Source organism: Syngnathoides biaculeatus, chromosome 17, assembly GCF_019802595.1.
Source record: "Syngnathoides biaculeatus isolate LvHL_M chromosome 17, ASM1980259v1, whole genome shotgun sequence".
NCBI classification, from domain to species: Eukaryota; Metazoa; Chordata; class Actinopteri; order Syngnathiformes; family Syngnathidae; genus Syngnathoides; species Syngnathoides biaculeatus.
Window position 1 is genome coordinate 1175250 of NC_084656.1, and position 16758 is coordinate 1192007.

A 16758-nucleotide genomic window follows, 5' to 3' on the forward strand; every position below is an offset into this window, starting at 1 on the left:
GGTGACCTGGGAATGCCTCAGGATCCCTCCGGAAGAGCTGGAAGAAGTGGCTGGGGAAAGGAAGTCTGGGTCTCCCTGCTGAAGCTACTTCCCCCCGTGACCCGACCCGGAGAAGTGGTAGAAAATGGATGGATGGATGGATGGCATTGGAAGCTACACAGATTAACTGATGACATGAGTTTGACGCCACACATGGGGATGTATTTAAGGCTTCACCTCAAACACTCTGCTTCGTTGTTTGAAATCATGGGGAAAGAAATTGGCTAGGAAATCAAAGAAAGAATTGTCGAGCCCCACAAGGCTGGCTCATCCTTGGGTGCAATTTCCAGATTCTTGAAGGTGTCACTCCAATGTCATTTTGTTGTCTTTTTTTTTTCAAATTTTAAATTCATTCTGCAGGCCATGATGTACAGTGGTGTTCAAAATAACAGGAGTCCGTGACTAATCAGATTAATCCATGTTTTCAGTATATTGTTTATTGCTATTTGTCAAACAAGTTAACAGTAAGTGGGGTAGGTTCTCAGAAAACCAACAAGACAGCGTTCATGATATACACACTCTTAAGGCTGTGCAATTGGGAAATTTGTTTAAGGGGTGTGTTTAAAAAGAAAGAAAAAAAGCAGTGTGACATTCAATCAGTGAGGTCATCAAATTTCTAAAAAAAATCAGCTGGGAATCAGGTGGTCCCGTTTAAGGATAAAGCCAGCACCGCTTGAAAAGCCTGAGAAGGTTTTTGACTGTTCAGATAAAATCATTTCTAATGCCTTAAAATGAAGAGCAAAACTAGAGACGTGGCAGAAAATGAAAGACGACCATCAAAATCAATCAAAAGTCTTTGTTATTGTGTAACTATGCATACAATGAAATACAATGAAATAATGAGCGCTTTTCCACAAGATGCTTGCACAAATAAAATGGGATAAAATAGTAGAACATCTAAAATATGATGGAACTTCGATATTTACAATCAAGGGTCATTTATTGCTAAAATCAATCAATCAATCAATAGACAAATACATGAAATATATATATATATATATATATATATATATATATATATATAATGTTTTTTATTTTTTTTTTTATTATTCCCCCTGTCCAGGGCTTGGTAAGATTACCTATTTGTACTCCCTGTTGCTCTGAAAATTAAAACCAAGTAACCAAGAAGTGCAGTTGCGTAATTTTAGACAACAGTACTTTTCTACTTGGTGGTCTTGAGTTCAACGTGTTGACTCTTAGCTCCAGGGAAAAAGCAGTCTTTGAGTCTGCCTGTCTGTGTTTTGTGGGATCTGTAATGCTTGCCAGAGGGCCTTTGTTCTTAAAAATGGGGACTAGCACACTTTTCCTCCATTCTTCAGGCATCTTCTCACCCGCTAGTATTCAGTTGAATAAGTTGGTCAAAAACTCCACAGCCACCTCTCCAAATGGCTACGATACCTTCACAGGTCTATCATCAGGACCAACTGTCTTTCCATTTTTCATCCTCTTTTGTGCCTTTCTAACTTCCCCCTGACTAATCATTGCCACTTCCTGGTCCTTCGCACTTGGCTCTTCTACTCTTCCTTCTCTCATTTTCTTCATTCATTAACTTATCAAAGTATTCTTTCAATCTTTTTAGGAAAGTACTGGCACCAGTCAACACATTTCTTCATCACCCTTCCCATTTCTATCCCTCTGTCTGGCCAACTTATAGAGATCCTTTTCTCCATATTTCATGTCATATGCCTCTTGTTTAGCCTTCGGCACCTCTATCTTTCCCCTACGTCGCATCTCAGTGTATTCCTTTCGCCTCTCCTCAGCCCTCTGTGTCCCACTTTGTCATGCTCCTGGCATCCTGCCCAGACTGGGCGTGGCCAGCCAATTAGTCGCCACACACCCGCACCTTGTTTCGGCTGATTACGCCCGGTACTTATAGGACACGGGGAACAACTAGTCCTCCACCAAATCTTTGATTCTCATGCCTCGTTCCCGCACTCCTGTATACCTGACCTACCGTGTACCGACCCTCGCCTGTTCCCTGACCATCCTAGTAAGCCTGCCTCTTCTCATACTGCTGCTTTTCCTGACTGACTCGCTGATCATTGACCACGGACTGAATAAAGTCTTTCTGTACAATACCTGCTTGCCTCTGGAGTCGTGCATTTTTGTCCACCTTCGAGCCTCGTTGGTGACACACTTCTTCTTCGCTAACCTCTTTCCTTATATGACTTCCTGCCACCAAGTCTCCTTCTCCCCTTTCCTACCAGAAGACATACCAAGCACTCTCCTACCTGTATCTCTGATCATCTTAGCTGTCGTACTCTAGTCTTCCGGAACCTCCTCTTGTCCATCGAGAGCCTGTCTCAACTCTTTCCAAAAGGTCGCACAACATTCTTCCTTGCTCAGCTTCCACCACTTGGTTCTCTGCCCTACCTTTATCTGCTTTATCTTCCTCCCCACCACCTGAGTCATCCTACACATCACCATCCTATGCTGTCGGGTTACACTCTCCCCTACCACTACCTTACAGTCAGTAACCTCCTTCAGATTACATCATCTCACAAAATATAATCCACCTCCGTGCTTCTTCCTCCAGTCTTGTAGGTCACTCTACCAGGGTTCGCACGCGGCCCTAAAAGTCCCTAAAAACCCCTAACTTTTCGAAGGTGCATTTAGGGGCTCCTAAAAGTCCTTAAAAATCCGCGAAAACCGGCCAAGCCCCTAAAAAGGCCTTAAATTAAAAAAAATCAAAGGGAGGACCTCTACCGCCAAAATTCTCCCTAAAAAAAAATGTATCTTTTATTTTTAAAAAAAATAGCGATCCGTCTGGCGTCCAAAACAGCCGGAAATTGTCAACGGAAGTCACCGTGTTGACAACTAGTCGCCATCTTGTCGATATTCCATTGTTTGTTTCTGTGAGTAGGCATTTCACTTTGTCTTCGTTACGACGTAGCGTAGTTCTTTCTTCGATCCAACTGGTATCACGGGGAAGTGCATTTTTCAAGAAGTTTGGGTTGAAAGTAAGGAGTTTGGGAGCTGGGTTCGTCGAGATCCAAAAGATCGGCACATGTTTTACTGCCATCTGTGCAAGCAGAGTTACCAGCTTGAAAAGATGGGGATCAAAGCGCTGGAGTCGCACCGGAAAAACAGGAGACACGCTGATTTGGCGAAGACTCATCTTCCGTTGATATGAATCTCTTTCTAAAATATCAAGATAGTGAAACATCAACTTCTGGCAGTTGTACGAGCAGTGCATGCGCACCTACAGTTGTCCGGCCATCGACTTCAACCAGCCAGAAGTCAGGCTTTATGAACGTAGTTCAATACACGAAGACTGACTCGTTAAAGGCAGAGATCGTGTGGACTTTAAAAGTGATCTGCAGCCATTACAGTTACAAATCTTGTGAAAATAATTTGAAAGTGTTTGCACTCATGTTCCCAGACAGTGACATTGCTAAAAACTACCACTGTGGGGAAAGGAAGACTTCGTACCTGGCTACATTTGGCATCGCTGCCCACTTTTCATCTCTACAGCCTCAAAGCCAAAAAAGCCAGAATAGAGACTGACATATCTATGCTTGAGAAGGCTGACAGGCTGTGTGAGGAGGCAGTAGAAAAGAGGAATCTGAGGTTTATCACCGAGGCCAATGCACTCAGAGGCAGAGCAAAGGACAAGAGAGCCACTTTGGCACCTCTGCAGCAACAAATAGAGGAGGCACTGGGTAGGCTCAAGGAGCTAAAGTCGGGGTGCTGAGACAGACATCAGTAGAAGACATTTGTGTATATAGTTGCAATTGTAGTTAATCTTTTTCTGTAGACTGTTATGTGAAGACGTTGACAATGGTCATATCAATGATAACTACCACAAGGGGCGACAGGTGATCACTGTCACAGGTACTGAGGTACTGGAACATTAGATAAACCAAGAACGGTTGATGGCACCATTGGGTGAGTCTTTTTTCCTTACACTTGATTTCCCACGATGGCCCTAAATTTTTCGTGTCGCCCCTAAATTTTTTCCGTGTCAGCCCCTAAGAATGCCCCTAAAAAGTCCTTAAATTTTTTTGGTCAGACTGAGTATGAACCCTGCCTATGTTCCTGCCTCTTCTGGAAAAAAGTGTTCACTACAGCCATTACCATCTGTCCCTCAAAGTTCCTTTCCTGAATGCTGTACTTACCAATCACTTCTTTATGGAATGTCTGATTGATGAACCTGACACCACTGTTTCCTTCACCAACATGTCCTTTACAATCTGCACCAATCACAGCTCTCTCTCTCTCTCTCTCTCTCTCTCTCTCTCTCTCTCTCTCTCTCTCTCTGTCTGGGATGCACAGAACTGCTTCATCTAGTTCCTTCCAGAATTTCTCTTTCATCTGTAGGTCACATCCTACCTGTGAGGCATAGCCGCGAATCACATTAACATAACCCCCTCAATTTCAAATTTCATCCTCATCACTCGATCTGATGTTCTTTTCACCTCCAAGACATTCTTAGCCAGCTCTTCCTTTACCATAACTCCTAATCCATTTCTCTTCCCATTTACTCCATGGTAAAATAACTTAAACCCTGCTCCTGAACATCTGGCCTTACTACTTTTCCATCTGCTCTCTTGGATGGACAATATATCAACCCTTCTCCTTATCATTATGTTAACCAACCCCTGAGCTTTTCTTGTCATAGTCCCAACATTCTAAATCCCTACACTCAGTTGTAGGCTCTGTGCCTTCCTCTTCTTCTGCTGACAAATCCGGTTTCCTCCTCCTCTTTGTCTTCAACCCACAGTAGCTGAATTTCCACTGATGCCCTGCAGGTCAGCGCAGCTGGTTGCGGGCCATTACCGATCCGGTATGGGATTCTTTACATGAACGTTCATATTTGTTTGGCAGTTTTATGCCGGATGGCCTTCCTGACGGAATCCTCTTTATTTATCTGGGTTCATGACTGTTCTACAAGTTGCAACTTAGTTGTGCCCCCACAGGGCTGTATTTCATAACTAAAGGAAAATGTCAGCTACTATTACGACTACTAAACTATTTTTTTTTTTTTTTTTTAAGTCTGGGCCATAGTATTGTATCAGTATCGAGGTACGTTATGGCAACGTCAATTTAGCGGTACCACAACTTACAAAATTAATCCTTTCAGGAAGTTGTTTCGTAACCTGAATTTTTTAAAGAAGACACCAAAGTACGCACACGTGTGCGTGCGCGCGTGCGTACCGTGCCCTCCATAATTATTGGCACCCCTGGTTTAAGATGTTTTTTAGCTTCTAAAATATATTTTTTCTAAATAATAATAATAATATACCTTAATGAAAAAAAGAAAAATCCAACCTTCAATACTATTTCATTTATTCAGTTTCCCACATAAAGAACAAAAATCCCACATAAAGAAATATTTATTTGACATCAAATAATGTGTGTCACAATTATTAGCACCCGTGGTGTTAATACTTTGTACAACCCCCTTTTGCCAATAAAACCGCACCTAATTTTCTCCTATAATATTTCACAAGATGGGACAGAAAGAGGGATCTTCAGCCATTCATCTTTGCAGAATCTCTCTAAATCATCCAGAGACCCGGGTCCTCTTCGCTGTACTCTCCTCTTCACCTCACCCCACAGGTTTTCAATGGGGTTGAAGTCTGGGGACTGGGATGGTCATGGGAGGAGCTTGATTTTGTGTCTGGTGAACCATTTCTGTGTAGATTTGGCCATATGTTTAGGGTCATTGTCTTGCTGAAAGAGCCAGTGACGACCCATCTTCAGCTTTCGGGCAAAGGGCAACAGATTTTGATTTAAAAGGTCCTGGTATTTGAAAGCATTCATGATGCCATGCACCCTAACAAGGTTCCCAGGGCCTTTGGAAGTCAAACAGCCCCGCAGCATCACTGACCCACTCCCATACTTCACAGTGGGTATGAGGTGCTTTTCAGCATGCGCATCTTTCGTGGCACGCCAGACCCACTTAGTGTTTGTTGCCAAAATGCTCAATCTTGGTCTCATCTGACCAAAGCACACAGTACCAGTCCAAGCACCAATACCCCTTGGCGGACTCCAGACGTTTGCGTTTATGATTGTGAGTGAGGAAAGGTTTTCACCGTGCATGCCTCCCAAACACCTTGTTGTCGTGTGGACAGCGCCTGATGGTTGATTTGGAGACTTTGTGACCCCAGGATGCTACCATTTGTTGTAATTCTGTAACCGTGAGCTTTGGAGATCTTTTGATTTTTCTTACCATCCTCCTCACTGTGCGTGGTGGCAAAATAAACTTGGGTCCTCGTCCAGGCTTGTTTACCACTGTTCCAGTTGTTTTGAACTTCTTAATTATTCCTCTCACAGTGGATATGGGCAGCTGCAGTTGAATGGAAATCTTCTTGTAGCCTCTGCCTGACCTGTGAAGGTCGACGCACATCTGCCTCACTTGTAAGCTGTGTTCCTTTGTCTTTCCCATGTTTAAGAGTAGATAAGAGAAATGGCCTTTGTCATGCATCATATTTATACCCCAGGGAAACAGGAAGTGATGAATTACTAATTTAATGTTCCTACATACTCCGGTAAACTTAGAGATTTAATGAAAAATAATTATTTTTAGTCAAGGATTTTTTATTTTCTTAAAATTCAGTTGAGTTGGTTACATTTTCCTAAAATTTTCAGTCTGACAGTACTCTTCTGCAATAAACACTGAATTTATTTTAAGGCTTTTAACACATCTGAACCGGGGTGCCAATAATTATGGAGGGCGCACTAATATATATATATATATATATATATATATATGTATATATATATATATATATATATATATATGTATGTGTGTGTGTGTGTGTGGTATATAAACACACACGCTTACTTGTCTGCTTCTGCATCCTCCTTCACTGTTCATGGTGCGTGCATTGTGGGCGCAATGCAGGAGTGGCCATCGAAGTTGTTGTAGGCAGCCAGACTAGACTGCTGTTCTGTAGCTCCTCAATGAGAGTAGACTTAACTCCGTTAAAATATTTTTAACTTTGTCGAGCAGAAACCGACAATTGTATCTATATCAGAATCCGCTTTATTGGCAAAGTGTGTCACAACACACAAGGAATTTGTCTCCAGTTGTTGGTTCTGCCCTGGTACGACATTCAGAACAAAGAACGAGACATTCAATTACATGTATATATGTGTGTGGCAACAACGGCACAAGACAGAAAATAATAGTTCACTGATCAATAATGACTCAATTAATGACTTAATTGCCAGAGGGGGAAAAAATCCCTGAATTTGAATACCTGCTAGTTTTGACTTGCATTGATCAGTACCGCATACCCGAAGGAAGGAGCTGGAAAAGCAGGTGGCCAGGATGTGGAGGTTCCAAAAGGATCCTGCCTGCTCTGGACGTAGTTGCGGCAAGTCTTCAATAGTGGGTAGAGTGGTGCCGACAATCTATTCAGCGGTTTTGATTGTCCATTGCAGTCCGAGTTTGTCCTTTTTTGTGGAAGCCCCAAACCAGAGCAGACTTGGTGCTTGTGATCAAAGACAGTCTGGAGTTACCTCTCAGTACTCTGACAGTGAAAAGACGTCTGTGTGAAGCTAATCTATTTTAAAAAATCCCTTGCAAAATCACTCTCTAAAAAAAAAAAAAAAAAAATAGAGAGAGAAAAAAAGGCATGTGCAGAACAGGCTACAATTTGCCCAAGAACACATAAACTGGCCTAAAGAGAAATGGAGGAACATTTTATGGACTGATGAGAGTAAAATTATTTTTGGGTCCAGGAGCTGCAGACAATTTGTAACACGACCCCCAAACTCTGAATTCAAGCCACAGTATCCAATGAAGACAGTGAAGCATGTTGCTGCAAGCGTCATGATTTGGCCATGTTTCTCCCACTATGGGTTTGGGCCCATTTATCATAAGGATCATGAATCAGTTTGCATATGTCAAAATACTTGAAGAGGTCAGGTTGCCTTGTGCTTAAAGGAAGACTTGGTTGAAACTAATGGGAATGGGAGCACACATTAAAAGACTGATTCCCAAACAGTGTGCCGGGGTACATTAATGTACAGTTAGCGCTCTTCAGGTGTACCGTGGAAAGTTATCCAATTTTATGTAATTGCTAAAAAAAAAACATTTATTCCAAGAAATAATGTATCTTTATCCATCTATTTATGCCAGTGAGGCACAATACAGACAGAACAAAAAAATCCTCTTCTATTAGATGTCAGGAAGTACATACAGTAATTAATTGATCAATTTTTGGTGACATTTATTTTGTTGGTGTGCCGTGGGATTTTTCAATTATAAAATATGTGCCTTCGCTCTATAAAGGTTGGAAATCACTGCATTAAAAGTTGGTCAATGAGGGTTCTGTGTTTCTTTTAATGCCGAAATTATACACAGATTTCACATAGAAACATCTCTAAATTGGAAAAGTATTTTCAAAATGCCTCTCTCGCGCAGACATTCCAATGAGCCCGGCTGGAAAATCAGCGTTTGCCACGCTTGTAGTGCTTCCTGTTCTGGTACCCCATTGTTTGTGGATACGTTTCACCAAACAGAGCACGTCCACTATTTGGCATTTTGTGGCTGATTTTTGTGAAAAATAATTACAAATACAGAAATAACAATGTACAATTTTAAACCCTATGCATTTGAGCCGGAATACACAGGTGGAACTTGACATGTTGGAGAGGGCGGGTGGCACTGACGATGAACAATAATCTCATTATATGGACCGCGGAGATTTGTTTGATGCTTTTCTGAGGAGTTGGTTTAGATGAGAATATACAGCAGGGCTGGCCAGACTATTTTTACCCCAAGATCTACTTTTCAAGCAGCTAGCCTCTCACAATCAACCACCGACAGTTAACACATATATTGATAATCTATTAACATGAAGACTTCCTCTCACAATCAACCACCGACAGTTAACACATATATTGATAATCTATTAACATGAAGACTTAATATCCTGTTAGATCTGTTTGTCCACTCATACACTTGTGACTGAAGTTTATTTAGCATGAACCAACTTTTACATACATGCAATTCATGTCCAAACATTATTGGTTTTGTATCACATGCATGACTGCCGTACTTTGCTGGTTTGTTGCAAAACAAGTACACAGGCAAAATAATGACATTTATATTAGGGGCCAACATTCAACTCTTCTTTCAAGCCCAAGTGACATGCCTATAAACATTCTAAAATAGATATTGTCATGAAAAATACATACGAAAAAATAGATATGAGCAGAGACCGTGTCATCATTGCTTGCGCTAGCCAAGTGGTAGCCATATTGCGTGCAACGTCATCAGTAAACGTCACACTGGTACATTCGCCATTGAAAACACGTAGTGCCACCTGCTATGGGAGAGGAACAACAGAGATTTTCGGATTTTTCCGACAACCCTTCTGACACAGAAGCTCTTTTCGAAGAAGAGAAACATCTCGCAATCAGTGAAGTGACCCGGGCAATATCACCCTATCATTTCGACCCATATTTAGATGATATGCAGATCACTTGTAACTAACAGACTCCCCAACAGTCTGTATGACAGTATGTAGTGTACTCAGCCGCGAGCGACGACAATGCTGTAAAGTGACCCGGCTCGGCGCCGCGATACTACTAAATTAACATAATAAAAATTATGTTTTTCATGTCAGTGGACCTTTAACCACATAACTACTTCAGAAATAATTTGACACATTATCTGGACTACATTTTTCATTTGAAAAATTGAGATTGTACACGAATGGGGGCAAAAAAAAGTGAAATAAAGTCTGTGTTGGAACAGCCCCTAGATGTCATAACTACATTGTGTTACAAGAAAGAAAAGAATACTAGAAGCTAGTTTCAATATCTGCTGATTTTTGTCAGTGAACCGGGACAAATGTTTTTGCACAACAAGGTCCTTTTCTGGTCGCTCATTTGATGCCATGTTCTGCGGGATATTCTGAGGCAGACAGATGCTGAGCACCGTGATGTCATGGGGCGGAGTCAAGGACCTTTCTTCTGCGGGTCTGTCTGTGAAAACTGACACATAACCAGATTTTACTTGGATTTAAAAAATGTTCTTCGTTTTTTTTTTTTTGTTTTTTTTTTTTCAATTAGTGTCCAAAATATATGTAATGATATTACTTCAGATTGGGTGGTTTATTGTACATGGACATTTTGGACAAAACCCTCTTTAAGAGGGCATGCCCTTGAAATGATCCCAAACACACTTGTAAACATCCAAAGTCTTGGTTCAAAACCAACAAAGGTAACGTCATGGAGTGGCCACCCCAATCTCCAGATCTTCATCCAATCAAGAACTTGTGGGGTGACATCAAAAATGCTGTTTCTGAAGCACAACCAAGAAATGTTCATGAATTGTGGACTGTTGTTAAGGAATCTTAAAATGGAGTAACAGCTGAACGGTGCCACAAGTTGGTTGACTCCATGCCACACAGATGGGAAGCAGTTGTAAAAAACTGGTCATACAACTAAATGTTAGTTTAGTGATTCAGAGGATTGGTAAATCTTAGAAACAAGTTTGTACAAAATAGTTGAGTTTGTAAAGTCAACGGTGGACGAAATTTAATGATTGAATGTCACACTGCTTTTTTTTTTTTTTTTTGAACGGGCCCCTTTCAACAAATTGCTCAATTGCACAGACTTAAGTGTGTATATCATGAATGCTGGGTCTTGTTGGGTTTCTGAGAATCTACTGCACCTACTGGTAACTTGTTTGACATAATAAAAAAATATACTCAAAAGGGCTTAATCTGGTGAGTCAAAATATTTGGCATGTTGGTTACCTTGTGTTGTTTTAATTGAATACTCGTCGATCTGGGAAAAAAAGCAATTATATATGAGTTAAAATGCTCAGTTTTTCTCTTGTGGCTCTTGATTAGTGTCTACAATCAAATAAGCCCCTGGATGGGCATTGTTGATGAAATTTGGTTCTGGAAAGGGGTTATTAAAAAATGTGAAATGACTGCATTTTCTTTTTCTTACTTTGGAAAATCCCTTTGTGTGTTAGGTCATGTATGGTGGAAGAGTCTGGTACTCTTGAATCCCAACTGGAGGCCACTAAGGTAAGCAATTAAATTATTCTGGAGTATAAAAAAAATTAAATTCCTAAAAATTGTACTTGAATCTTTCATGAATGAATTTGACTCCACCTGGATAAGCACATAGCACGGTCTAAGAAATCTCACCAATTGCTTTTTAGGGACATGTTGAATAGGCACATGTTAAATGCAGAGGAAAAAAATACACCCTTAGAGTGAAGAAAATAAGTATTTGAACGCCCTGCTATGTTGCAGGTTCTCCCACTTAGAAATACTGGAGGGGTCTGAAATTTTCATCGTAGTTGCATGTCTACTCTGAGAGATAATCTTTAAAAAAAATCCAGAAATTACAATGTATGATTTTTTTTTTTTTTTTTTTTTTTTAAACGTTTTATGACACACCTGCAAATAAGTATTTGAAGACCTGTCTATCAGCTAGAATTCTGACCCTCAAGGACCTGTTAGTCCGCATTTAAAAGTCCACTTCCACTCCATGTATCATCCGGGAACAGATGCACCTGTGTGAGGTCGTTAGCTGCATAAAGACACCAATCCACCCCATACAGTCAGTAAGACTCAAACTTGTAACATGACTAAGACCAAAGAGCTGTCCAAAGACACCAGAGAAAAAATTATACAATTCCACACAGCTGGGAAGGGCTATGGAGAAATTGCCAATATAGCAGGGTGTTCAAATACTTATTTTCTTCACTATACCTCTTGTACAGGCAAGAAATTAGCTGTTTTCTTCTGGGTTTTTGCCAAAATCCTGGCTCATTGTGTTGCTGGATTTTGTTCTAATACTCGGGAGGATGGATTCACTCTTCCCACGTTTCCAAAAGACCCGATTCGTTGTGAAAAATTGATTGGACAGATGCATAGGACAAGAGCTTTGTGGGTTCCAAATGACGGGTAGTTATTTATAGAGCTGGTAAAAAAAAATAATAATTATAGGCTGGGGGGGGACTAAGTTGTCTCAGTATATAGCATATGTTACATGTGAATTTAGAATAAATCCCCTTGATCAAACCATCGAAACATAACAATGCACTTGTATTGCGTTTCATTTAATCACACACAATTACAATACAACACAAAACAATAACAAAATAGAAGTACAAAGGCAGTTTAGTAGTGTGTAACACGAGCCAACTAGCCAAACGTCGTATAGTCACCAAAGTCAAAAAAATGTACGCGACATATAATAGGGGTTAAGAAACTGAACATTTATGGGCCAGTTATTAAGAATATTTCATGGGGTGTCTCGTCTTCCTCGTCTGTGTCGAGGAGTCTTGTGTCAGTGGACACATATCGTCTAAATATGACTCGGTTGCTTCACTCTTTTCTGAGATATTTTTTTCCCCAAAAAGAGCTTCAGTCTCAGAAGGGGCATCAGAAAAACCCGAAAATCGCTCTCGTTCTTCTGCCATTGGATTCGGCACAGCGTGTTTTCAATGCAAGGGCTCCAGTGTGATGCCTGCACTTGATGTCACAGACATATATGGGCGCCACTGTGTGTCAAGTCAGACTTAGGTAGCTTTTATAAAATACTCCCAGCTCACTTTTTCCAACTGGTATAATCATCAAAGTGATTAATATTATTCAGTTCATCTCAGATGAACACTCATATTTGTTTGGCACAGTTTTTTTACACTGGATGCCCTTCCTGACGCAACCCCTCTTGGGGAGTAGAGGCCCCGGTGAAATACAAACTCACGACCCCTGGTTTACCAAACCAATGCTCTAACCATTGAGCTATGGGGCCTCGTAGTTTGATAATACAATTTTTGAAGTTTAGTTTTTGTGCCAGTGGCACGTTAAACTGGTTTTTGTTTGTTTGCTTTTTTTTTTTTTTTGCAATGGTGGTGGGGCCCAGGGAGGGATGATAATGAAGGCAAAGCAGAGAGGGAGTTGATCATATTGACTGCCTGGTGAAAGAAACTTTTTGAGCCTGCTGGTTTTGGCCCAAAGACGCCGCAGTCCCCTCATTGATGGCAGCAATTTGCAGCGGGTGTGGGATGGCTGAGTGGTGTCACCTGTGATCCTGGTGACCTTGCGGGTGAGGCTGTTGTTATAAATGTCCAGAAAGGATAGGAAAAACACACCGGTGATCTTCTCAGCTGGTCTCAGTGTGTTGCAGCACCTTGCAGCAGGACATAGTGTAGCTGCCGTTTGACACTCTGATGCTGCCGCACAGGATGCCCTCGATTGTCCCGTTGTAAAAGATGATGATGATGGGGGGCGGGGCTCTCGCTTTCTTCAATTTCCGCAGGATGTAGAGCCACTGTTGAGCCTTTTAGGCTAGTGCTGTGTTGTTGGTGATCCAGGACAGGTCTTCGGAGATGTGTACACCCAGGAATTTGGCGCTGCTCACTCACTCTACTGCAGCACCCATGATGGTTAGCGGGGGATGCTGGCTGTGCCCTCTCCTGAAGTCCACGATTATCTCCTCAGTCTATTGCCTTATTGTCACAACAGGCACAACACTCCCATATTTAGTTGAAGCACCTTTTCGATATAATAGACCCATGAGTCTTTTTGAGACTGATGCAATGAGTTTTCTCTGTAGTATTTTGGGGTTCCTCTGCCATTCCTTCATGCCAGATTCCAGTCCACACACACACATACTCTATCTGTCTGTCTCTCTCTCTCTTGTTTGTGTGTGTGTGTGTGTGTGCGTGCGTGCGTGCGTGTGCGTGTGTGTGTGTGTGTGTGTGTGTCTTTTTGAGACTGATGCAATGAGTTTTCTCTGTAGTATTTTGGGGTTCCTCTGCCATTCCTTCATGCCAGATTCCAGTCCACACACACACATACTCTGTCTGTCTCTCTCTCTCTCTCTTGTTTGTGTGTGTGTGTGGTGTGTGTGTTGTGTGTGTGTGTGTGGTGTGTGTGTGTGTGTGTGTTGTGTGTGTGTGTGTGGTGTGTGTGTGTGTGTGTGTGTGCGCGCGTGCGTGCGTGCGTGCGTGCGTGCGTGCACCACTCCAAATAAACAGTGCCACCTAGTACATGCCACAAGTTCATCAAAGAGGAAATTCGCAAGAAGCCCACTATGAACAATGAAGGACATCTCGGCAATCCTATGCACTACGGCTCTGAAATTTTACATGGTGATAGAGGGCATAAAGATGAATTAAAAGTCAACCCTGACCTTTTGAATAATATCAGTCCCGAATTTTCCCTTTTTTTGCATGGTGAATACTTTTGCCAACTGCTCTTACAGCTTTGTTCAGATTTCCTTGAAACTTGTGTACGATCTCTACACTTGACATAGCACGAAATTGGTTTGATACGACAAACTATATGCGCACCCTGAAACTTTTCCATCAATTTTCACACACAAAAAAAACACCAAAACTGATGCACAGGCATCAGTCTCTCATTCGTTGCATGTTTCATCGATAGCTACCAAACTCACTGACTTCCGGTATCAGCACCAGATTCACAAAACACCCATACCTTAAACCCAACACAAAGTGGGCTGCAACTTCGTACTCATATGATTCGCCCTTTTTGTTTTTTTTACAAGGTTACTGTTGCAAAAAACGCGTCTGCATGAAGTACTTTGGTTACATCGACAATTACCAAACTCGCCAGGTAGCTGGACTAGCCTAAGTTGTCCAATTTTTTTTAATTCCAACCTTTTCACTAAAATCAAGAGAAAATGCTGTTGGCCCTCTTGAAGATGCCAAATCTGCATTTTCTTGACTTCAATTCTCTCTCTCTCTCTCTCTCTCTCTCGCTCTCTCTCTCTCTCTCTCTCCTCTCTCTCTCTCTCTCTCTCTCTCTCTCTCTCTCTTGACTTCAAAGACCTCAATTCCACCAACACACCTTCCCCTGAGAAAGCTGAAGTCTGCGTTCTTTGAAGTGGGCTCTTCTATCTCTGGGGTTGAGGTCACCGAGGTGGTCAAAAAGCTCCTTGGTGGCAGGGCCCCGGGGGTGGATTGCTCAGAGTTCCTAAAGGCTCTGGATGTTGCGGGGCTGTCCTGGTTGGCACGCCTCTGCAGCAACATTGTGTGGATATCGGGGTCAGTTCCTCTGGATTGGCAAATTGGGGTGGTGGTCGCCCTTTTTAAGAACGGGCCCCGAGGGTGTGTTCAAACCATAGGGGAATCACACTCCTAAGTCTCCCTGGTAAACTCTATTCAGGGATGCTGGAGAGGAGGGTTCGTCGGGAAATTTAATCTCAGATCCCGGATACAAGCAGTCGAAATTAACTTCCTTGGTCACCCAGGTGGAGTTCAGGATTGAGCCGCTGCTCCTCCGTATTCAGAGGAACCAGAAGAAGTGGCAGGGGCATCTGATCCGGATGCCTCCCTGGTGAGGTGTTCCAGGCATATCCCACTGGAAAGAGACATCAGGGACCACCCAGACACGCTGGAGAGACTGTCTATGCCTGAGAATGCCTCGAGATCTCTCCGGGAGAGCTGGTAGAAGTGACTGGGGAAAGGAAAGTCTGTGTCCCACCCACGACCAGATCTGGAGAAGCGGTAGAAAATGGATGGATGGATGGATGGATGGATGGATGGAACGAACGCACCCCAGTCTTATCTGGTGGCAGTCCAAGTTACCCAAAGCGAGGCGTCTGGCCAAGCAGGTCAGGAGGTTGGCCAGGACGCCGAGCACCAGGGTCCCAAGTGGCGACTCTGGTGGACATCCTCCAGGAGGAACCCAAAGGCTTAGCAGGAACCAGATGGGAGCAGGTTACAAAAGTCATACGAACAATAAACCCGCCAATGTGAAGTAGTAATATTATTACGTATTTTGGACATTAATTGAAAAAGAACATTTTTGAAATCCAAACAAAATCTGGATATGTGCCAGCTTTCACAGCTAAACCCCGGAAGAAACATCCTTGACCCCTCCTCTAATGCCGCAGGTCCTTAGCATTACAGACTATTTGTTCTAGCTAAGCCAAGATGCTGAAGTGTTGTGGAACAAACCTGAGAAAACGCACACAAATTTCTCCTTCTTTAACCTCCCGTGGGGTCAAACCTGACAGGATAAACCTGTGGCCGTCACAGTTGACGCTCGTTCATCAGCCAGGGAAATTTGCACGCATCTCACCTTTACTGGTTATTGGCCCCTTAGCGATAGCCGCTCTTGCCGGTACTGTATAAGCAACAACATACTTTATGAGGCGGCACGGGGGAGCAGCTGTAAAGCGTTGGCCTCACAGTTATGAGGACCCGGGTTCAATCCTGGACCTCCGTGTGTGAAGTTTGCATGTTCTCCCCGTGTCAGTGCCTGTTGACAGCTGGGATAGGCTTCAGCACTCCCGCGACTCTCGTCGATCCTAAGCAGCTAAGAAGAAGGATGGATGGATATGTACATGTACTTTACTTTTTTTTTTTTTTTTTTTTTTTTGCATTTTATACTCCAGATATAAATAAACCATAAACCTCCTCAGAAAATAAGCTCACATTTTTGATGAACTTTGGACATAGCCCATAGCATTCATATAGCTCACTTAGCATTCACATATGGTACCAAGACAGTTAAAAATGTGTACTCACTGATTTTCCACTGAATGTACAAGGGGTCCTTTTATCAGACTGTCATGGATCATAAGTAAATTGATATGTAACACGTCTTCGTCCAAACAAAAAACTTTGCATCTTTTATCTAGTATCTATGTTATGCAGACAAGTTGATCGTGATTCAAGTTAATTCCGGTACGCTCTATTTTTTTTGTTCGACCTTTTCAAACTCATGACAACACTAGCATTCCGCCACAGTTGGCATT

The 16758-nt window shown here is 42.3% G+C and overlaps 1 protein-coding gene across 4 annotated transcripts in view; it reads left to right on the forward strand.

Moving 5' to 3' along the window:
- The window catches only part of sptan1 (spectrin alpha, non-erythrocytic 1), a 158017-nt gene that overhangs the window by 136662 nt on the left and 4597 nt on the right, over positions 1-16758 (forward strand). For all 4 annotated transcript variants that reach the window (XM_061801913.1, XM_061801914.1, XM_061801915.1 and 1 more), the window contains one exon: positions 10985-11039. In XM_061801913.1, coding sequence (XP_061657897.1) covers positions 10985-11039 — 55 coding nt within the window. The remainder of the gene's footprint in view (positions 1-10984; positions 11040-16758) is intronic.